Source organism: Staurois parvus, unplaced genomic scaffold (genome assembly GCF_062004578.1).
Source record: "Staurois parvus isolate SC_StPar_1 unplaced genomic scaffold, SC_StPar_1.0 ptg000346l, whole genome shotgun sequence".
In the NCBI taxonomy this organism is placed as follows: Eukaryota; Metazoa; Chordata; class Amphibia; order Anura; family Ranidae; genus Staurois; species Staurois parvus.
Window position 1 is genome coordinate 385,989 of NW_028318142.1, and position 23,722 is coordinate 409,710.

At 43.7% G+C, this 23,722-nt stretch overlaps 1 protein-coding gene across 1 annotated transcript in view; it reads right to left on the reverse strand.

Moving 5' to 3' along the window:
• Positions 1-12,901: 12,901 nt before the first annotated feature.
• GPR157 (G protein-coupled receptor 157) overlaps positions 12,902-23,722 on the reverse strand; it is a 55,166-nt gene continuing 44,345 nt past the window's right edge. The window contains exons 4-5 of the mRNA XM_089684324.1: positions 21,890-22,078; positions 12,902-14,691 (exon numbers count right to left, since the gene is read on the reverse strand). Of these exons, the coding sequence (XP_089540450.1) occupies positions 14,464-14,691; positions 21,890-22,078 (417 nt within the window). The 3' untranslated portion in view covers positions 12,902-14,463. The remainder of the gene's footprint in view (positions 14,692-21,889; positions 22,079-23,722) is intronic.

Consider the following 23,722-nt stretch of genomic DNA (forward strand, 5'->3'; position numbering starts at 1 on the left):
AGAAGAAGAGTCACGTGAGTGCATGCATGAAGTCCTTTGAGGAGCATGGTGGGACCCTATTCCATTACTGGGAGTGAGGTGGCAGAGATATGCTGGACAAGTGGAGAGGGAATTGGCTCTGCATGTCCCTCCTAAGGGCTCATATACACAGGACATTTGGAATGATGGAAACTGACTGCAGGAAAACTTAGGTTACAAAATGTCAGTTTAGGCATGTTTGCATACCGTGTTTATGTGCGTTTGCGTTTAGAAGCGTTTTTAAAAGATAGCCTCAGGAGACCTTCAAAAATGCCCAGAATGCACTGAAATATAGTAAATAATTAACTATTTCAGACATTTTGAGAGAAATAGAGAGAGTAGAAGCAGAGAGCAGTATGTGTTGAGATTACTTATCTTTTCTGGTTGTATTCACTATGGATCCCATCATGAGCATAATGCAGCAAGTTCATTTTTTCCTTCACACGAAACCTGGAACTGACTGCGCTGGTGTACTAGGTCCATTTGAATACATGGAAAACGCTTTGCATGCACTTCTGATGATGAAAAAAGGCTCTGGACAGCATCTGGACATGGAACAGTTAAAAAATACTTCTAAACGCAAATGCTTATAAACATGGTTAACCGCGTTTACAAGCATTTGGCATTTGAAACGCCAGTAAAATCTACTCCTGAACGCAAGTTTGGTGTGTTCAAAAAAACTACTGTAAACTCAACTGCCTGTAAACGACTGTGTGTAAATGGATACATAGGAAAACATTAGGAAGAGTTCAGGGGTTGCTGAAAAAAACGCTAAACAGCTCCTGAAGGTCAGTTTAGCAGCTGCAGTGTACATGAGCCCTAAATGAAACAAATGAAGTAGTGGTGTACATTAACATCGAGAGAGTTTAGTAGTGTTCAGTCATCTGTTCAAGTAAAGGTGCCCCTTGTGTAAAGCAGCGGCCAGTCTCAGGTTCCTAGCTGGAAAAAGTTCCAGCAGCTGTAGTATCACGAATCACACTGAAGCGACGAGGGCTGCCCCATATTATTCTGCAGTGTTATGAAATAAGCTATTGCTGCACAGCTACATTCAGGCTAAAGGAGATAAATTCCAACGATAGCAATGACAATATCGGTATATACTGACAGTGGAATGGGAACATTCGGTATATATTGATAGCGGAATGGTACCACCCTTAGATTCTTTGTAAAGATTGTAACAATTATCTATATTTAGAAAAATGCAATTTATACAGTTATGATGACACCAATCTACCCAAAACTGGTAACACTGCAAAATCAAGGGTTGTGCACCCAAGTTCCTGGGACCACCTACATGTAATAGCCATGACAAGAGAACCTTAACTTCAACCATGAGGATTCCCTGTCTGTTTTACAAACAATATATACAATTTCTTGGCTTGACTTTCCAACGTCCTAAACTACTGAATGGATATTAGAAGCCAATGTTTGTTTACCACATCAACATCCACCCATAACTAAAGTCACTGATAGATTAATTACTGATCTCTGATTTTCAGCTATGAGTACATTCAACATTGTTTAAAAAAAATAAATAAATATGTAACAGTAAGACAGAGACAATAGTCCTATTCTTCCTCTACTTTACTAAACAATTTATACCTGTCTGTGTTACTGTGTACTGAGATATTCTCTTAATTCCTGTCTAGCAAAATTGTTGTCACTGGGCCAAGAAGTGAAGGGAAATCTCTAGAGTATAGCCTTGGAGAGCAGTAAAGACATGACAGGGGCTTGAACCCTTCCTTGCTCAATTAATTATAGAAAACGAACTTTTGTTGTTGTGAGTACTGGTAGAATTCATTTTTTGTTGATCTTACCAATGTATCTGCATTTACTCACCTATAAGAGGATGAAGAGCCACGTTATCTGCTGCTTTCTCATAACACACAGTAAATAAAGTAAATGTATCCTCATGATTATGCCAGCTAGTGCACACACCCTTGTGGCTTAACTGCTGGAAATGGGTTGTATGCCAACACCATTCAAGTTGGTATTTTTCCAAGCTTACATTTAGTAGTAAACTAAATGTATGAACGACTGTACAACAGTAAAGAAGTGAATAGCCAAGGCCAATATTGATCCTCTGGTGCCTTATATAGACGCAGAACCTTGGGTGCCTTAAGGGTCTTTTCACACGGGATGGACCCGTTTAGCGGATCCACTTGCTCAGTGGGGGATCTCTCTGCTGATCCCCGCTGAGCAATCGGATGAAAAGTCTGTGTCCGCTCCACTGCCGCAGAGAGGACACAGAGCAGCTTGCTCTCCTCAATGGGCAGTCGGATGTTTCCATGAGACCCAATCTGACAGAAGAAGAGGAATTGGGTCCCTATCCATCCCTTTTTTGTGGGTCAGATCGGATTGGATGTTGGCAGGTATAAACGGATACATGTCTGTTTACACCTGCCGCTCCATAGAGAAGAATGGAGTTTCTGATCAGATCCACCTGAAAAACAGGACCCGATCGGAACGTCCGTGTGAAAGAGGCCTAAAACTCAGCTGAATCTTCAGTTTATATCAGCTAAATAGATTCCAGGTGAGCAAATCTTAAAATTCATCTGCTTAATCTCTTGCTGCCCATGTAAAGCATATGTGTGGTGCCAAAGAGGAAGGTCTTTAATGCCCTCTCAGGCTTGGTTCACATCTGTATGGGTGGTGCGGCTGCGGATTTGCACAAACATCCATGCAGCCGCACCTCCCGCACAGGGGAATGCGGACCCGCGGGCGGGTGCCATTACTTCTAATGACAAACTGCCCGCACTGGAAAATGCAGCCGTACTGGGAACCGAGGTTACCTTGCAGGCTGCGTTTTCAGAAGAAGTGCAGGGACTTCTTCCCTGCGTATTACGGGGCACGGGAGTCCATTCAAATGGACATGGCCCTGTGAACCAGAGGTCACCGCACACATGCACTCATGGGCAGCAGAGGTTTCTGTGCCAATAGCACCCTCACAGCACAGTGACTGAGCTGTCAAATACAGCTCCTGGTCTTTAGTAATAATAATGCAGGGACAGCTACAATTTTTTGGGGGGTGCTGTACGGTGCTGGGAGTGTATTTGGGGGAGCCAATGCAGCATGCCACCTGCCGCACACTTGCAAGCCTTGCCAAAAAAGGGTGTTGTCAATAAATTGGGTCTTGCTTCAATGTGTATAACTTGTAGTGTGCCATCTTTTTCCTTTTGTTTAGACAAAACAGGGCCTGTGGGTGTTCTGAAAAAAATTTGGGGTAAATCAAATGGATTTATTCAATAGCGCATTCGATGAGGTGCAAAACACACCACCCCTAAACTTTTTTTCAATGAACACTTGCAAACAGTCTGTTTAAATGTCAGGTGAAATCAGCCCAGGAGTGGAATACTGTGTACCCTATGGGGTTGGTGGTCATTTTGCTTGATCTGGGTATATTGCTACTAGTTGCTAGAGTTGTAAAAAACCTTGGGAACCTGTGGACACCCAACGTAGAGCAGTAATGCAGCATGCATAGTGTGCGGCGGCCAGGGGCAGACTGACAACTCCTGGGGGCCCCCGGGCAATAGGGGATCATGGGGCTGAGCTCAGTCCTGTGATGGTGGAGGTGAGCAGTAATGACTAGACCTCACCTAGCAATGTCCTGGGAGTTTTCCAGTCAGGCTTTAGGAGGTGTGTAAATGGCCTACACCTATAGCAATGGCATTATTCAACTTTTTTCAGAGGTGCACAGTTTGTTTTTATCTATCGACATCCTTTATCTGTATAGGCAGCATTTTGGTAGAGGTGAACCCTTTAACCACTTGTCCTCCTGAGGATTTACCCCCCTTCCTGACAAGGCCATTTTTTGCGATACGGCATTGTGTTACTTTAACTGACAATTTTGCAGTCATGCAACACTGCATCCAAATGAAATTGACATCCCTTTTTCCCCACAAATAGAGCTTTCTTTCAGTGGTATTTGATCACCTGTGCGGTTTTTATTTTTTGCGCTATAAACAAAAAAAGACTGACAATTTTGAGAAAAAAACTATATTTTTGACTTTTTGCTATTAAACATGTCCACTAACAAAAATGTGAAAAAATCAAATTCCGTCATAAATTTAGGCCAAAATGTATTCTGCTACATGTCTTTGCTAAATATAACCCCCAATACAGGTAAATTCATTGTTTATGTGAAAGTTATGTTTACAGTTGGAATTTTTTTTTTTTACTAGTTATGGCAGTGATCAGCGACTGATAGCGGGACTGCGGCAGACATTCTGACACTGGGGGGAACTGACTTGGTGTCACTGACATCCCCAGTGACACCAATACAGGATCAGCACTAATAAAAAGCATTGACACTGTACTAATGGTACTGGGCAGGAAGGGCTTAAAATGAGGGGCAATCAAAGAGTTAACTGTGTGCTGTTTCACAGTAAGCTGTGTCTGTGCTTTCCACTGTAAGCACACTGCTATACAGAGCCATACAAAGCAGTGTACAGCAGCTGACAGCGGAGAGATCTGTGTTGTTTATACACAGGTCTCTCCCCCGTCGGAGATATTCGGCGATCACCGGGTGCCGATGAGTAATCACCGGCCGGGACCTGGTGATTGGCAGCCAATGCCGTGAATGACGGCGCTGGTCGGGCGCGCCCCCTACCAGGAACTACTAAATCTTGTGTGTGTGTATGTATGTATATATATATATATATATATATATATATATATGTGTATGTGTGCAGGGGTGGACTGACAACTCATGGGGCCCCCGGTCAATAGGGGAACATGGGGCCCCTGTGTCCTTGCCCAAACTCAAAAAAGCCTATGAAAAAGGTACCAGGGGCATCTCATGGGGCCCCCTACTGACCCCGGGCCCTCGGGCAGTGCCCGAGTTTCCAAATGGTCAGTCTGCCTCTGTATGTGTGTGAGTTTGCGCACCCGTGCCACCCTGTAACAGTATTTCTGCTATAAGGGTGGCGTGGAACTGGTTAAGGAAGAACTAATAGAGACTGCTTAGCAACCAGCAACTGTGGAGACAATGAACACTTTGGTCAGAAGTATGTAATGTACAATATAATGTGTATAATGGAGGAGTCTGTTAAGCTAGCCATACACAGCAACCTGCAGGCTGAACAAAAACAATAGACAGATTCCTTGATCCACACAAAGTGAATGGAGGAAACTCCCTGTCAGGATACTGGATTCTGACAGAAGCACTATCAGAATACTATCAGAATACACTGATCAGTGACTGCAGTTCCTCTACATTAGACCTACTAGTACAATCCCCCCTCAATCCACCTAATAGAACAAGTCCTCTTAGCAGAAAGCCACCCTTCAAGCACAAATTCCCCCATCACCCTCTTTGGACAAATGCTCCCCCCCAAATCCCCTCTCTTAGGGCTGGCTTGTTCAATTCTGGATAGCTTTTGATGGGCAGTAAGGAGGTGTTATGTTGCGTCCTCACAGCTTGCCTTCACCTATAAATGCCGCATTACCATACTACAAGCACGTAGTTACAGCGTGGCCCCACAGACTTACTTTAGTCGTGTTTGGCGGTGGTAATGCCTGCCAAATGTGACATGCCGTTTAAGTTTTGCAGTGGCCATGGTACAGGGGCGGACTGACAACTCATGGGGCCCCCAGGCAATAGGGGATCATGGGGCCCCTGTGTCCTTGCCCAAACTCAAAAAAGCCTATGAAAAAGGTACCAGGGGCATCTCATGGGGCCCCTACTGACCCTGGGCCCTCGGTCAGTGCCCGAGTTTCCAAATGGTCAGTCCGCCCCTGCCATGGTATATGTACAGCTGTGAGTGGCTGCATGTCAGGCAGGCAGCTGAGGAGCAGTAAAACCATTGCTCAGCCTCCTGGATTTACCACCCCCTGGCCAATGCAACTGATTCATAATCATTCCCCTATATATACACCTAAAAGTAATGAACACAATATTCCATATATATGAAAATCTACACTACATAAAAAAAATATTTCATATGTGTAGATTCAATGACTTCATATGAAAGTGCGTATGAAACAGGTGTGCGCTAGGTGAATCTTCATGATGTCACCATGTACACACTTCAGATACATACAGGTGAAAATCAAAAAATTCGAATATCGTGCAAAAGTTCATTTATTTCAGTAATGCAACTTAAAAGGTGAAACTAATATATGAGATAGACTCATTACATGCAAAGCAAGATAGTTCAAGCCGTGATTTGTCATAATTGTGATGATTACGGCTTACAGCTCATGAAAACCCCAAATCCACAATCTCAGAAATTTAAAATATTGTGAAAAGGTGCAATATTCTAGGCTCAAAGTGTCCCACTCTAATCAGCTAATTAAGCCATAACACCAGAAAGGGTTCCTGAGCCTTTAAATTGTCTCTCAATCTGGTTCAGTAGGAATCGCAATCATGGGAAAGACTGCTGACCTGACAGTTGTGCAGAAAACCATCATTGACACCCTCCATAAGGAGGGAAAGCCTCAAAAGGTAATTGCAAAAGAAGTTGGATGTTCCCAAAGTGCTGTATCAAAGCACATTAATAGAATGTTATGTGGAAGGGAAAAGTGTGGAAGAAAAAGGTGCACAAGCAGCAGGGATGACCACAGCCTGGAGAGGATTGTCAGGAAAAGGCCATTCAAAAGTGTTGGGGACTTTCACAAGGAGTGGACTGAGGCTGGAGTCAGTGCATCAAGAGCCACCACACACAGATGGATCCTGGACATGGGCTTCAAATGTCGTATTCAAGGGCGGACTGACCATTTGGAAACTCGGGCACAGCCCGAGGGCCCGGGATCAGTAGGGGGCACCATGAGATGCCCCTGGTACCTTTTTCATAGGCTTTTTTGAGTTTGGGCAAGGACACAGGGGCCCCATGAGTTGTCAGTCCGCCACTGGTCGTATTCCTCTTGTCAAGCCACTCCTGAACAACAAACAACGTCAGAAGTATCTTACCTGGGCTAAAGAAAAACAGACCTGGTCTGTTGCTCAGTGGTCCAAAGTCCTCTTTTCTGATGAGAGCAACCTTTGCATCTCATTTGGAAACCAAGGACCCCGAGTATGGAGGAAGAATGGAGAGGCACACACTGCAAGATACTTGAAGTCCTGTGTGAAGTTTCCACAGTCTGTGTTGATTTGGGGAGCCATGTCATCTGCTGGTGTTGGTCTACTGTGCTTCATTAAGTCCAGGGTCAACGCAGCCGTCTACCAGGAGATTTTGGAGCACTTCATGCTTCCTTCCGCAGATGAGCTTTATGGGGATGATGACCATTTTCCAGCAGGACTTGGCACCTGCCCACACTGCCAAAAGCACCAAAACCTGGTTCAATGACTGTGGGATTACTGTGCTTGATTGGCCAGCAAACTCTCCTGAACTGGACCCCATAGAGAATCTATGGGGCATTGCCAAGAAAAAGATGAGAGACATGAGACCAAACAATGCAGAAGAGCTGAAGGCCGCTATTGAAGCATCCTGGTCTTCTATAACACTTCAGCAGTGCCACAGGCTGATAGCTTCCATGGCACGGCGCATTGAGGCAGTAATTGCTGCAAAAGGGGCCCAAACCAAGTACTGAGTACATATGCATGCTTATACTTTTCAGAGGTCCAATATTGTTCTATGTACAATCCTTGTTTTATTGATTGCATGTAATATTCTAATTTTCTGAGACTGGATTTGTGGTTTTCATGAACTGTAAGCCATAATCATCACAATTATGACAAATCACAGCTTGAACTATCTTGCTTTGCATGTAATGAGTCTCATATATTAGTTTCACCTTTTAAGTTGCATTACTGAAATGAACTTTTGCACGATATTCTAATTTTTTGAGTTTCACCTGTACGTATACACTCAGATATACACTACATTGCCAAAAGTATTTACACGCACATGAACTTTAATGGCTTCCCAGTCTTAGTCCATAGAGATCAATATTGAGTTGGCCCACCCTTTGCAGCTATATCAGCTTCAACTCTTCTGGGAAGGATGTCCAAAAGGTTTAATAGTGTGTCTATGGGAATGTTTGACCATTCACCCAGAAGTGCATTTGTGAGGTCAGGCACTAATGTCAGACGCAGTCTCCGCCCTAATTCATCCCAAAGGTGTTCTATCGAGTTGAGGTCAGGACTCTGTAGGCCAGTCAAGTTCCTCCACCCCAAACTCACTCATTCATGTCTTTATGGGCCTTGCTTTGTGCGCTGGTGTGAAGGACCCAAGTCCAACCCCTGAAAAACAACCCCACTACAATAATCCCCCCTCCACCAAACTTTTTACTTGGCACAATGCAGTCAGGCAAATACCGTTCTCCTGACAACCACCAGACAAGTCCATCGATTTGACACAGAAGCACGATTCGTCACTCCAGAGAACTCTTCTCCACTGCTCTAGGGTCCAATGGCGGTGTGCTTTACACCACTGCAGCCAGCGCTTTGCATTTAACTTGGTGATATAAGGCATAGACGCAGCTGCTCGGCCATGGAAGCCCATTCCATGAAGCTCTCAACGCACTGTTGTTGTGCTAATCTGAAGGCCACACAGAGTTTGGAGGTCTTTAGCTATTGACTCTGCAGACAGTTGGTGACCTCTGCATACTGTGCACTTCAGCATGCGCTGACCCAGCTCTGTCATTTTATGTGGCCTACCACTTTGTGGCTGAATTGCTGTTGTTTTCAGTTGCTTCCACTTTGTTACAATACCACTAACTGTTGACCATAGAATATTTAGTAGCAAGGAAATTTCACAGATGGACTTATTGCACGGTACTGTGCTTGAATTCACTGAGCTTGCGGCTTCACCACCAGTTTCCCGTAGTCAAGATGGCAGCAGGTCAAGGTGGCAGCATGGGTTGAGTAGCAAGATGGCTGTCCAGTGGTTTATAGGACCAGCGTGGAGTGAAAGCAGCTGGAAGTGACATCATTCTGCCTCTGTTTGTAAGTACGTGTCGTAGGTAAGTGGAATGTTCCCAACTCAGGCACTGCCTGTATATGAAGACAGGTACATTTCTGATATCAGGCAAGCTGGATTCTGACTAAGCTTTTATGCACCCCTAGTGCCCCTCTGTGATCATGTGACTAGTGTGATAGCCAATCATAGTTGCCATGTAATCAGGCAGGCCTTCCTGCCCCCTGGGCATAAATGCCCAGTTAAAGGGACACCAGGGCTGGGTAGGAAGGCATTAAGAATTTAGTCACATCAGGAGTAGAAAAGCCCTTCCCTTGACAGCATGCAGAAAAATAAGAGCATTTCTTTCCATGTGGAAGCATTTTTCTCTCTGCTGAGGTCTGAAAAACCCTGTGCTAGTCAGAGCTATATTGTGCCAGTCAGAGCTATATTGTGCCAGTCAGTAGGGAGCATGAATTTTATTGAACAGCTATAGGTCTGATTTAGGAGGGGTCATGGCACACCTCTGCAGAGAAACCGCTGCTTGTACACAAGTTGACTCCCCAGGACATCTTGTATTTTGTAAATGAGCTCACAGAATACAAGGTGCTCTGTAAATGGGCAAGAAGAGATGGGGCAGACAGTGAGGTTTGTGTGTAGGGGAAGTGCATGTTTCCTGTCGGATCACCTGGAAGTACGGAAAAGCACTGAACCCCACCAATCTTAACCTATGCCCCATCAACTTGCTCCTCTTTTCCTCCCAACTCTTTGAGCATCTAGTCTGCAAATTCTCGATCCTCTTCAGTCTGCATTTTGTTCTCAACACTCCACAGAAACTGCTCTCCTAAAACTCACAAACAATCTAACAGCTAAACCCAACAGACACTATTCTGTACTCATGCTCCTGGACCTCTCTGCTGCCTTTGACACAGTGAGCCACCTCCTCAAAAAATTCCACTCCACTGGTCTCCATGACTGTACTAATCGCTGGTCCTCATCCTACCTATCTCACAGAATCTTCAGCGTCAATTACAATCTCACTACCCCCTCTCCTCTTCCTTTCTCCATCAGGGTCCCCCAAGGTTCTATTCTTGAACCTCTCCTAGTCTCGATCTAAACCTCCTCCCTGGGTCAGTTCATAGCCTCCCATGGCTTACAATACCATTTCAACGCTGCTGACACTCAAATCTCTCTACCCCAGAGCTCACTCCATCAGTCTCCACAAGCATCATTAATCTACTAAACAGACATATTGGCCGGGATGTCACACCACTTCTTTTCCAGAGTCTCTCCCATCCTATGGAATTCACTACCCCAATCTGTCTGACTGTCTCCCACTCTGTCTACATTTAGACGATCCCTGAAAACCAATCTCTTCAGACAAGCGTTTCCTGTCCCCACCTAATATCTGTACTTTATTTTCTCTATCAGATCATCCCCCATAGGTATCAATTATCATAGTTGTATCAATTAACCCTCCCTTTCCTACTGTATTAAATTGTATTGTAACAGTACTGTCTGCCCTCACGTTGTAAAGCGCTGCGCAAACTGTTGGTGCTATATCAATCCTGTATAACAATATTACCTGGCATGAATAAAAGCGCAGATTGTAAAGAACATCCAATGACCCTGGACGTGGCAAACATCTCATTACATTTAACAATTTGCTACCTAGCAGTTTTTAAATTTGTAATTTTTCCTAAACCATTTTAGGACTCGTATAGACAGCTTTGCTTGCAGTTGCAGTGAGGACAGTGGCAGCCTACAGTGCTCCCATTTTACTCACCACCTCAAACAGAACTATACAATACTACGTGTCTTCCCATCTGTCGAAGATGACATCTTTGCTGCCGTTTTAATGTTGCCAAGGTGCTGCATATGTGGCTAGCTATGACACCGGCATTTGAGTGCTCAAAAGCACATTGGCATTCATAGAGACATGCCTTGAATTTAGCATACACTGCATATGCACAGGTAGGCAAACTGTAACTGAACACACTGCAAAAAACAAGTAAGGCTTTTTAAATAAGTAATTTTTAACATTTATTGAACATTGACAACGTGTGCTTTCTTTTAGAAAATGGGTTGGGTTTTGCTCACATTTACACCTAAACTTCATTATAAAAAGTGATCTCCTTACATAAAGAATGTTTTACAAGTTAGTTTCCTGCGTACTGCTCTGTGCTGAAGTTAAAATGCATACTCGTTTAGAGATCTTTAACATTCTACTGTGGTGCCCTCTATTGAAGGAAAAATGTAATGAAACTAAATACCAAAGCAAAGCTGGTGTGCATGCAAGAGGCAAATCAATGCTGTCTGGTGCCATGTAATGTATTTATTTCAGATCCTTATATAACACCGTCAATTTACGCAGCACTTTACATATATATAGTACATTCACATCAGTCCCTAACCTTCAAGGGGCGTATAATCTAAGGTCCCTAACTTACATTCATATATACACATATTGGGGCCAATTTAGACAGGATTCAATTAACCTACCAGCATATCTTTTTGAGTGTGGGAGGAAACCCCACACAGGCACAGAGAGAACATGCAAACTCCAGGCAGGTGGTGCCGTGGCTGGGATTTGAACCAACAATCCTAATTCTGCCAGGCGGAAGTGCTAAATATTTAGCCACTGTGCTGCCCCCATGTAATGTACACTACAAAGGTTTTTCTCATGTTTAGCTTTCAGTATAGATATAAACCATACCTGAATGACATTTAGTTTGCTAAACCATGTGTATTATATAGAATTGCTATTTTTTGGCAATAAAACACTTACTTTCTCCTTTTTTTCCCCATCCTTTGTATTATTTCAGTGATTATTTCTTAAAGCCATTTGCTGCATGCATACATTAACTCTTGTGATGGATACATGGCATTTCTTAGGGCAGGTATTCTGATGGTGACAACAGTGGAACATACCTTTGTAATATGCAGTAAAACAACCATTTGTTTCTATTGGAAGCCCCTGTGATATGATGACCAAGCAGCACAATTTAGATACAGGTATAGAAAGTTGTAACCCTATAACAGGAAGTGCATAAACAATAACCTTTATGGCAGGATCGCCAAGTAAAATTTTAATGAGAGTTGCAGATTTAAAAAGATTGAAAATTATTTTTCAAATTAAAATAAAGAAGACCTTGCACCTAAAAAGCAAGGTTTGCTTTTCAATGCCCCCCCCTCCCCTCCTTTTTTTTTTTAAAGGTTAGTAAAAAGTTAAAAAAACATCTGTTGGTTAGATAAAATACATAACCTTCCCCCAAATTCTGCCCATGGTGTGTAGGCAGGCAACTGTGATGTCATTCTCCTTTCAGAAAGATCTAAATCTTGTGACAAGGCGCTCCCAACACTGCTGCAGCATCTTCTTATCTGACTTGGAGTACTCACCATTCCCCATCACCTACTGCACTATGGAAGCCAAGGGAAAGGTAAGCAAAATATTTAACTTTTTCCTTCTACAGGTTTTTTTTTACTTTTTAAATATGTCTTCACTCTACCTTGCTAAAGTTAAAAGTGGACATTGAATTAAGTGCAAGGTCCCTTTTTACAGATTAAAGTTTATATAAAATTTGAATGATGGAGTTTACCTCTATGTTACCCAGATCACACAACCTCCACTAAAGTTGGCCATACAGTACATGGTTAGTTTTTGTCTTCTTCAGACTCCTCCATCCACACACACAAGGTGGATGGAGGAATTTCACCCCAGAAGACATTGTATTCTGACAGGAGCACCCACTGATTCACCACAGCCCCCAATTAGGATAAAACTTTCCAACATGTCCCTTTGACAGAAGTTGATCGACAACCACTAACTCCTCAAAATTCAGCCAGTCTCTGATCTGGCCAAATTCCAAGTGTATGCTCAGCTTTATGGGAAGTATAGAACGTAAACGCTGCTCAGGTGATGGGTATTTACCTGAATGCCATGGGGTAAGCACCATTAGAAAAAGATGGCAGCCACGAACCACTTACTGGTTGCCGAACATACAACAGATATACAGATCTAAGTCTAGACATTGGAAAAACACAAGTTCAATATGTATAAATACTTTATTTAATATAACTCACATCAGTTTGTAGAAAAATCACATGGTCTCTAGGTTCTATAAAGGAGGCAATTACCCATCTAAAAATACCAGAAATCATCCAGCAAGAACAAGTGAATATATGCATTTGAAATAAGTATGCAGACAGTGGCAGAAAATCAGAGGTACGTCAATCTATCACAATAACAGGGAACAGAGCTGCTATGGGGCCTATGGGTGAAAAAATCAATCCTGAAAAGGGGCCACTTTCTGGCATAATGGATCATTCAAGATCTGCAGAGCAAGGCTAAACATTTCTGTCCAGCAGGAGTACGACTCTTCTTCACTGATCACTATGATGAGGCCATAAAGGAAGCTATACACTGGATTTGAATGTAAATGTGTTTTAAGCTGTCTGTTTCCCAATTAGGAAATTTTCCCAAATTCCCATGCCAGTGACTTTTTGCTGCAGTTTTGGGAAACTACAAGTTTGCTACATTATCAACCAGCTTTCTGAATCTCCTTTCTGGGGACACAGGCAATCTCTGCATAGGAGTTCTCTGCTCTGTCCACCTGCTACAACGTAACACTCACTGCCATGCATTTTACATTGTAGAAAACAAGGATCAGGATAGAAATATTAATTTCTAGCTTTCTTACAGGAGGCCACAGCTAACACCTCTAGCAGGGCCGTTTTACTAATTGAGTCCCTAAAAATGTACAAAGGCACATAATGATTCATCCAACCAGCATCCACCCAAGGATTAAACCTTAATACCACCAATATCTAAATTCCAAAACATGTACATTACCATAGTAGGCAAACACTAAGACATTTTATCACCAGTTTTGAAAAACAAAATTGCATAGATAAGTATTTGTATTCTGGTAATAAATCCTAGCATGACCTAATTCTACATGTATCCTAACGTTTGATGAATTTTGGTGATCAGCTGTTATGCAACTGGACCAGTAAACTAATACACAACAGAGACATGGTCAAGTCTGTCCAAAGGTTACAGAGTTTCTGATGATCAAACATTTTATTAGAAACATTTAAAAACTGTATTAGCCTACTAGGCAGATTATTAAAAGTTTGCATTATCAGGAAGACAGCTGCACAGGTTCTGGAAATGTTATAACCCATAGCTGCCACTCAGAAAGATACTCTCAGACTTCAAAAGACTGAATAGATGCTGTGGGTTACACATCACATCGATACTCTTGGAATCACTTTTATAAATAAGCACCAAGAAAAGACTGAAAAGGTCTCACACAGCCAGTTCACGGCTGTATTCTAATGAATTGTAAACAGTGGTTCTTCCAAAGTGCGCATTGTTCAATAATTCTGTACGATAAATATTGCATAGAAAATAACCTCATGAGAAGTGCGTAGAACAGACTTTCTGAATCCTGTGAATTTTAACAGCTTTGTTACACAAGGCTCCATTTAGGTAGCTTGGCATTGTAACTACACAAAGCCAGTGAAAGCAGTAGCTGTGCGGACTGAAGTCTATCAGGAAGACAAAGAAGACCCTCTGGATGGACTGGAGGATCCTGCAGCACAATCAAGTACTAGGCTGATGTGGTGACCAATTCTGGCTGTCGAGAAATCCTGATGTGGTACCATAGCCTGATGGATATCCCTCAGACACAGCACTCTCCCTGATGTCACCAGGGCTGGACGATCCGTAGCAACACCAACAGAGTGATTTCAGCAGACGGGTTCTGATGACACGTGTACATAAGACGAACATAATGCAGTTTGCGCCACCCTGGAAGCTATTTCCAATACCCTGCAAATAGGGAAAAACAAAAAATGATCAGAACATGAAAAAGTCATAACATTTTTCATTGATGCACTCACACATGGGGTGGTCTCCTAAAGTTATTCTCAACCAAAAATGGAGCTAAAATTGCAACACTTTACTTGAATACTGAAATACCAAGTAGAGGGATATTGAGTATTGTAAGAGAATATATTTGAGTACATTTTGAAAATGTACTCTAGGGTACTTTTCAGCCTGAATGAATGAATTTCCATTACTTCTTTCAGCAATGGTGCTGAATGCCCTGCTCTGCATCTAGTGCCTAGGTAAGGACATAGTAAGGAATGGTTAGAACCACTGTCACATTTTTTTCTATGCCTTTGTCCCCTTGGAGAGATTTCCCTTTACTTTCTGCCTTACAGAAAGTGAGGGAAAATGTCTGCAAAGTCAGAGGATATTCCCTCCAAGACAGCTGTCACCGAGAAAAAAAAGAGAAAAAATGTCCCTCTATTCCTGTTTTGGACTTTCCTGGTGACAATGATCACAGAGGGGTGAATCTGCCCAGCAAGGATAGAGACAGAGGAGACAATTCACTAAGCAGTATCTTACCACATCCAAGTATGTGGTAACCACACTGCATTTAAACAAAAACATTGGCATTCACTAAAAAATGCTACTAAAATAACACAAGTTATTTTATTAAGTCATGCGGTATTTTAGTAGTGAAAACATGCGGTAATGTATCAGCTCTCAGCAGGTCCCCTGCTAACAGCTGAACGTAAAAAAGAATTGCCGGCAATGATAAATTAATTTAAAAAAAATAGCGGGGGTTCCTCCCATCCATACCAAGACCTTAAGGTCTGGTATGAATTTCAAGAGGAACCCCCATGCCAAAATAATAAAAAAAAAATGTATGTGGGGTCCCCCCCAAAAATCCATACCAGACCCTTATTTGGGCATGCAGCCCAGCAGTTTAAGAAAGATGAGCAAGCACTCTTCCCCCATCCTGAACCATACCAGGCCACCTGCCCTGAACATGGGGGAGGGTGTTTGGGGGCGGCCTCTGCCAACCCCCATCCAAAGCACCTTGCCCCCATGTTTTCCCCACCACCCTGGCCAGTGGGCTGGGGGGGGCTTATCGAAATTTGGAAGCCCCCTTTAACAAGGGTCAGATCGCGGCACCCCCCTCATGCAAATGAGTATGGGGTACGTGATACCCCTACTCATTCACCCAAAAAAAGGTGTAATGCAAAAAACACAGGAGGCAGTTTTTGACATGTCCTTTATTAAATAAACAAAAAAAAAAAAGTCCCCCAGTGTAGATCCATATTCAATCACAACACCCGACATCACTGCATGCTGGGTCGACGACATCACAAGGGGGCAGGGTCACCAGGTGACATTACCGGGTGGCCCCGGCCCTTAGTTAGGACCTGTCAGGCATTGAGAGACGATCCTTTTTTTTTTCCCCTCGAATCGGCGGTGACGGCAGGTATCGTGATTGACTATGGATCTACACCGGGGACATTCTTGTTGTTTTAATAAAGGACTTCGCAAAAACTGCCTCCTGTGTTTTATACATTACACTTTTTTTTGGTGAATGAGTAGGGGTACCATGTCCCCTATACTCGTTCACATAGGAGGGGGGGGGGCAGGATCGGGGGCCCTGTTGTTGAAAGGGGCTCCCAGATTCCGATTTCAGACCCCCACAACTACCGGCCAGGGTTGTGAGGAAGAGGCCCTTGTCCCCATGGGGACATGGTGATTTGGGGGGGAGGGCGGAGCCCTATAGTTTATGGGGGGTGCTTGCTTGTCCCCCAACCTTTCCTGACCTGCCGGGCTGCATGTTTGTATAAGGGTTTGGTATGGATTTTGGGGGGGGGACCCTGCACCATTTTTTTAATGATTTTGGCGTGGGGGTTCCCTTCAAATCCATACCAAACTCGAAGGGCTTGGCATTGATGGGGGGGGGACCCCACGCCATTTTTGTTCTCAATTTTTAATTGCAGGAAATTGTGTTTTTTTACATTCAGCTGTCAGCAGGGAACCCCACTAACAGCTGATGACTGATCGGTTAAGGACGCGGCACCCACTCACTCCTTAACAACCATGACAGTTACTGGTTTGTTAAGGATACCGGTGGCCGCCCACTCCTTAACAACCATTACATATTGCATGCCTCAACCACTACTTAACCACTTGCCCTCCTGAGGATTTACCCCTCTTTCTGACCAGGCCATTTTTGCGTTATTGCACTGTGTTACTTTAACTGACAACTGCGCAGTCATGCAACGCTGCACCCAAATTAAATTTACGTCCTTTTTCCCCACAAATTGAGCTTTCTTTTGGTGGTAGTTGATCGCTTGTGTGTTTTTTATTTTTTGTGCTATAGAAAAAAAAAAAAAGCAGAGAATTTAAAAAAAAACAAAAACAAAAAAAAAACAAAAACAATATTTTTAACTTTTCGCTATTAAACATGTCCAGTAAAAAAATTTAAAAAATCAAATTTGGTCATAAATTTATGCCAAAATGTATTCTGCTACATGTTTTTACTAAACAAAAATTCCAATACGTGTAAATTAATTGGTTTACGTGAAAGTTTACAAATGCCGTGCGCCCCCTATGCGAAATCACACACACACACACTTTTGCACCCCTGTGCCACCCTGTAGCAGTATTTCTGCTATAGGGCGGTCGGGAAGTGGTTATTTACCACATGCATTGAATTATTTATTTCCTTCTGTGAATTGACTTTAAGGTCTTCTTATGCAGTATTTACCGAGCATCCCTGCTATTTGCGGTAAATACCACTAGCAATAGTGAATTGATATTTTCAGTATTGCATGCGATTTGTGGGCACCTGACCGACATAACGCATGTGATAACCTTTAGTAAATTGTCCCCAGAATGCACTTCCCCATTCTAGCCATGATTAAAAGAAAAAAAGGTTTTGGCTTTATATACACTTAAGCGCTTCTAAAAATGTTTTCTGGTACCTTTATTAGATTATAATTTTGAAAGTTATAATATTCTAAAATCAAAGACTTAATAGTAAGTCCTCATGTGCACTGGGCGTTTTTACAGCTGCAGTTTTGGGCATCAGACATTTTTTTTTTTTTTTTACAGCCAGTAAACTCTCCAGCATGGTATCCTATGTATCCAAAGCTTTTATCAGTGTTTTTTTTCAGGAGAGTTTTCAGGCTGAAAAAACCCCCCCAGAACTAATGCGTTTGAAGAGGTGTTTTTCAGCTGTAAAAAAGTTCTAACGCTAAAAAATTGCTGCAAAAAGCAAAAGCAAAGGCTATCCAACCTTTATGAATGTTTTTGAGCCTCAAGCTTTTGTGGGAGTATAATTTTGCTAAACAAACGCTAAAAATCACAAACGCTGAAAAACGCAAATCAAAAAACACTAAGAAACACAACAGAACTCACATTTTTGACGCGGCATTCTACAGCTAACGCTACTGGCGTTTTTATAAAGTCCAGTGTACAGGAGGCCTTATTGTGTAGACCATGTGTCAATACCCAATGTGCTATAGTTTCTTTACAATAATTCAAAGGGGGGGGATTATTAAAATGTGTCTGAGACAAGTTCTATACTGACTGGTGCCATTGCCTATAGCAACAAATCAGTTTCTATCTTTCATTTTTTTCCCCCCCCCCCCACACAGTTTATAAAATTAAATTTAAAAATTTTGGCTGCTCTCCACTTGAGACGAAGTTAAGACAAAATATGTCCCAGGCACTTTTTACTAGTTCCTAAATGTTTATGTATTTAGGTAAGACCGACTAAGTAGGGCTAATGAAATCTCTTACAAAATGATCATATTCAATAAAGTACTGGGTCTTGTTTTGGAGTCCTTTCCTAATAGTGTCCTCAAAAAGGACCTAATAAAGGACAACCATGAAATGGGCCCTGGCATCATTGATAGTGATTTTAAAGTTTAAATATGTAGAAATATGGAGTACAGCCAGGGGCGGACTGACAACTCATGTGGCTCCCTGGCAATAGGGGATCATGGGGCCCCTGTGTCCTTGCCCAAACTCAAAAAAAACCTATGTAAACTGTACCAGGGGCATCTCATGGGGCCCCCTTCTGACCCCGGGCAGTGCCTGAGTTTCCAAATGGTCAGTACGCCCCTGAGTAGAGCAGAATTGGCAACCCTGAATTCTGCATAAGCTGTACAGAGGGATTATATAACCTGAACTCATGCCTTACTTTCAGCCCTCTGCAGAAGTGCTGCAAAGCCCAGAAACCCTGCGCAACCTAACCAATCAGCCACGAATCAGCCCCTTTCTGCCTGCTCAATAATGGGCAGTTTCAGTGGCCAACAGGAGGGTGCACAAAGGTTGAACAGACTTTGACACTATCTGGAATTGTCAAAGTGACTGGGACACCTGGGGTTATTAAAGCCCAAATCCAGGCAAATAAAAGCATATGAGCTCACACTGCAAAGGGTAATTGCTAGCTAATGTCTAAGGGAACAATTAAAGGAAATATACTTACCCGATCCTCCACTCTCACCTGCAGCTACACCAGTCTCTAAAGCTTCTGCACCCCGTTGCTCCAGCGGTCTAGTGTCCTGACATCACCAAGACCAGAGCTGGGTCCATAGCCCTGAATGTGAGGATGCCAAGGGACAATCAATCATGGATCATGGGGGAGCGTGTCTGCTGTGAGGGCAGAGGATCAGTTACCTTTCTTCTCTCCCCCTAGACATAACAAGCTATTAACCCTTGCAGTGTAGGCACCGCCCCACTGCAAAAGAGAATGTTTTTCTCTGCTTGGAGTTGGGTTTTAAGAAATCATTTTATTTTTTAGACTTTTCTTTTTGTTGATAGGTGTGCTTCGAAGCTTCCAGGGCATAAATAAATGTTGAATTTAACCCTATTCACACAGACAGCCTACCCGCTAAGGTGATTTAATTTTTTTTCTCTTGCATTTTGTTTTGTTTACTAGCTAAATCCCAATAGCTGCCAGTAGCCTTAACTAACCGACGATCCCATATCAAAGTCTTCACAAATGTGGCTTCCTGGTCGTTTGGAACACCTTCACTGTAGCTTTAGAAGGAGGTTTCAGAGCACACAATTATAATGGGCAGCACAGTGGCTAAATGGTTAGCACTTCCGCCTGGCAGTACTAGGGTTGTTGGTTTGAATCCCAACCACGGCACCACCTGCCTGGAGTTTGCATGTTCTCCCTGTGCCTGCATGGGTTTCCTCCGGATACTCCGGTTTCCACCCACACTCCAAAGACATGCTGGTAGGTGAATTGGCTCCTGTCTAAATTGGCCCTAGTATTATTATTATTATTATACAGTATTTATATATCGCCAAAGGGTTTGCTCAGCGCTGTACAGTAGCAAGGGGGACAGAACATGAGACAAGACAGTAACAATACAATACACGAGGGGTTCGAGGGCCCTGCTCTTTCGAGCTTACAATCTAGGAGGGAGTGGAAAGTGGTACAGGAGGAAATGGCTGTGGGGGATGGAGTGGTGGGAGGAGTGGAGGAGGTTAGTTGTTAGGTGAGGTCAGGTGTTAGGTGAGGTTGTGGTAGGCTTCCCTGAAGAGGAGGGTTTTCAGGGTGCGCCTGAAGGTGAGGAGGGTGGCAGTCTGATGGATTGGGGTAGGGAGTTCCAGAGGATGGGGGAAGTCCTAGAGAAGTATTGCAATCGGGCGTGGGAGGAGGAGACCAGGGAGCTAGAGAGTAGGAGGTCCTGTGAGGAGCGGAGGGAACGGGTAGGGTAGTATTTGGGTATCGGGTCATTTATGTAGTTCGGGGCGGCATTGTGAATGGCTTTGTAGGTGAGAGTAAGCAGCTTGAATTTGATGCGTTGGGAAATCGAGAGCCAATGAAGGGATTGGCAGAGGGGGGAGGTAGATGAGTCTAGCTGCTGAGTTTAGGATCGACTTGAGTGGGGATAGCGTTTGTTTGGGTAGGCCAGTGAGAAGGGAATTGCAATAGTCCAGGCGTGAGATGATGATGAAGTGTACGAGTTGTTTGGTGGTGTCTGGGGTGAGGAATGTGCGTATCTTAGAGATGTTGCGGAGGTGGAGCCTGCAAGATCTAGATAGCAATTGGATATGGGGTAGGAAGGAGAGGTGGGAGTCCAGGGTGACACCCCGGACTTTGGCGTGTGGGGTGGGAGAGATGGTGGCGTTGTTAGTAGTGATGGAGAGGATGGGGGGGGGGGGCGTGGGGAAGACCAGGAGCTTGGTTTTGGATAGGTTAAGTTTGAGGAAATGGAGCGACATCCAGTCTGATATGTCGTTTAGGAGATGGGCGATGCGGGCGGAGAGTGAGGGGGTGAGGTGGGGGGTGGAGAGGTAAATTTGGGTGTCGTCGGCATAGAGGTGGTAATTGAAGCCGTGGGAGTGAAAAGGTTTGCCAAGGGAGGAGGTACAGATGGAGAAAAGAAGGGGTCTGAGGACAGAGCCTTAGAGTACCCCGACAGAGAGGGGGAGGTGGCAGTGTTGTAGGTGACGCTGAAGGAGTGTTGGGAAAAGTAGGAGGAGAACCAGGAGAGAGCAGCGTCCCTGATGCCAAGGGAGTGCAATTTGGCAAGGAGGAGAGGGTGGTCAACAGTGTAAAAGGCTGCGGAGAGGTTGAGGAGCAGGAGGATAGAATAGTAGCCATGGGCTTTGGTGGTTAGCAGGTCGTTGGTGATTTTAAGAAGGGCAGTTTCAGTAGAGTGTAGGGGACGGAAGCCAGACTGTAGAGGGTCGAGGAGGTTGTTATCAGTGAAGTGGACACTTAGGCGATTGCAGGCCAGCCGCTCAAGGAGCTTGGAAGTGAAAGGCAGCAGGGAGATGGGTCTAAGGTTGTTAAGGTTAGTGGGGTCAATGGAAGGTTTTTTGACTATGGGGGTGATGTGTGCGTGCTTTAGTGGGGAGGGGAAGGTGCCGGTGGAGAGGGAGAGATTGAAGATGTGGGTGAGGGAGCGAATGATGTATATGAATGTAATTTAGGGACCTTAGATTGTAATCCCTTTGAGGATTAGGGACTGATGTGAATAAAGTGCTGCATTAAATTGATGGCGCTATATAAGTACCTGCAATAAATAAATATTATAACAGGCAGAGGCTGCCCAGAAGCACTGGATTTTATACTTTAATAGAGTTGACTTTCTGAATGTAAACAGCTGCAATGTTCCCTGGACATTATTACTTCGCGGAGTGCAATGAGCTGCAATTTACATTTGATTATTAAACCATTACTTACGTGTAGTACAAGGAGGATGGGGTTGTGCACTGCTGGAGACTCACAAAGAGTCAGGATGAAGCGGATGGTGCTCCAGATACGGAGAAAGATAAAGATAACTGGGATGAAGATCAGCTTTTTGTCAGCTATAGTTCTGGGCTGAACAGGAGCAGTGGACAGGATTGGACGATATTCGGATAAAGCCTCATGCTGGAGAGACAGAAGGAGGTCACATTATGAATGATACGAGCACATGAACATCAACTGTCTATAGACTGGAGGAAGACCGATAAACTTTCCATATATAAACTATGTCGGAGTAAAGGTTTCTCCATTATGGCTCATACCAGGGGCGGACTGACAACTCATGGGGCCCCCGGGCAATAAGGGATCATGGGGCCCCTGTGTCCTTGCCCAAACTCAAAAAAGCCTATGAAAAAGGTACCAGGGGCATCTCATGGAGCCCCCTACTGACCCCGAGCCCTCGGGCAGTGCCCGAGTTTCCAAATGGTCAGTCCGCCCCTGGCTCATACTATACGAGACTAGCAGCTCCATGCAGATTCTCAGCCGATGAAGAAGGCAGTCTGAAGCAGGGTGCTGTGATGTTTTCAGGATGCTATGTACAGCACCCTGCTGGTCCATTCTGCAAGTCATGATCTGCTTGCATTGCATAGAGAAGCACAGTGACCCAGTGATAACCTCACTGGGTATAATATATGTTATCTAAAAGAAATGCAAATGTATGCAAATGTTATCACCAGCAGAAGAAAAATATAAGTAGACTAAACTTCCCAGTGACTCGTAGCTTCAATTACAAAATTGGAACCACAAGCACCCAGTAACATAAAAGGATTAATATTTACCACGTGCTGTTGTTCCTCCTGCTGACCCTTCTGTCACTACCGTGATCTGTAATTGTAGTGGCAAGCAAAAGAAACCATAGCACCCAGCAGGAGACCAGCTATCCAACACACTTGCCTGTTGAAAAATTAAAGCCAGCCATACATGGATCAAAATTCAGTTGGTTCAGTAGGGACTGGCCAAATTTCCATCCATGTATGGGCAGGCTGGTTGTACAATCTACCTATCAAACTTCTGTACAACCAGTCTGTTGGGCTTTTCCTCAACGAATAGTGCCACTGACTATAACCTGCAACGCTGATCTATGTATTCTGATGGCAGATCTCCCCACTATCAGAAAACAATGACTCAGTGGGTAGGATTCCCCTATCCACATTGAGTGTGTGTTTGGGGGAATCAGGTCATTTTTTCTTCGTTCCACCTGCTGGTTGAATGAAAAAAAAAAAAAATGATTAAGCTATAGGCTTCCTAAGCATTAAACTTGTACAAGTATGAACAGAATATGTAGTCATGGACTTTGTGTGGACAAAAAGAGATTTGCTGGGATGTGGACATATAGCACACAGACTGGTTTTCTCAATTTTCAGCACTGTCGCACTTTGAATGACAATTGCGTGGTCATGCAACATTGTACCCATGTGAAGTTTTTATAATTTTTTCACACAAATAGAGCTTTCTTTTGGTGGCATTTACTTGCCGCTGGGTGTTTTATTTTTTGTGCTATAAACAAAAAAGTGCAAAAAAAGTTTTTCTTTGTTTCTATTATAACATTTTGCAAACAGGTAATTTTTCTCCTTCACTGATGTGCATTGATGAGGCAGCACTGATGGGCACCGACAGGCAGCACTGATATACGGCACTGATGAGGTGGCATGGATAGGCAGCACTGATGGGCACTGATAGATGGCACTGATGAGCTGGCACTGATATGAAACAATGATGGCCACTGATAGGCGGCACTGATGGGTAGCATTGACTGACGGCACTGATGGG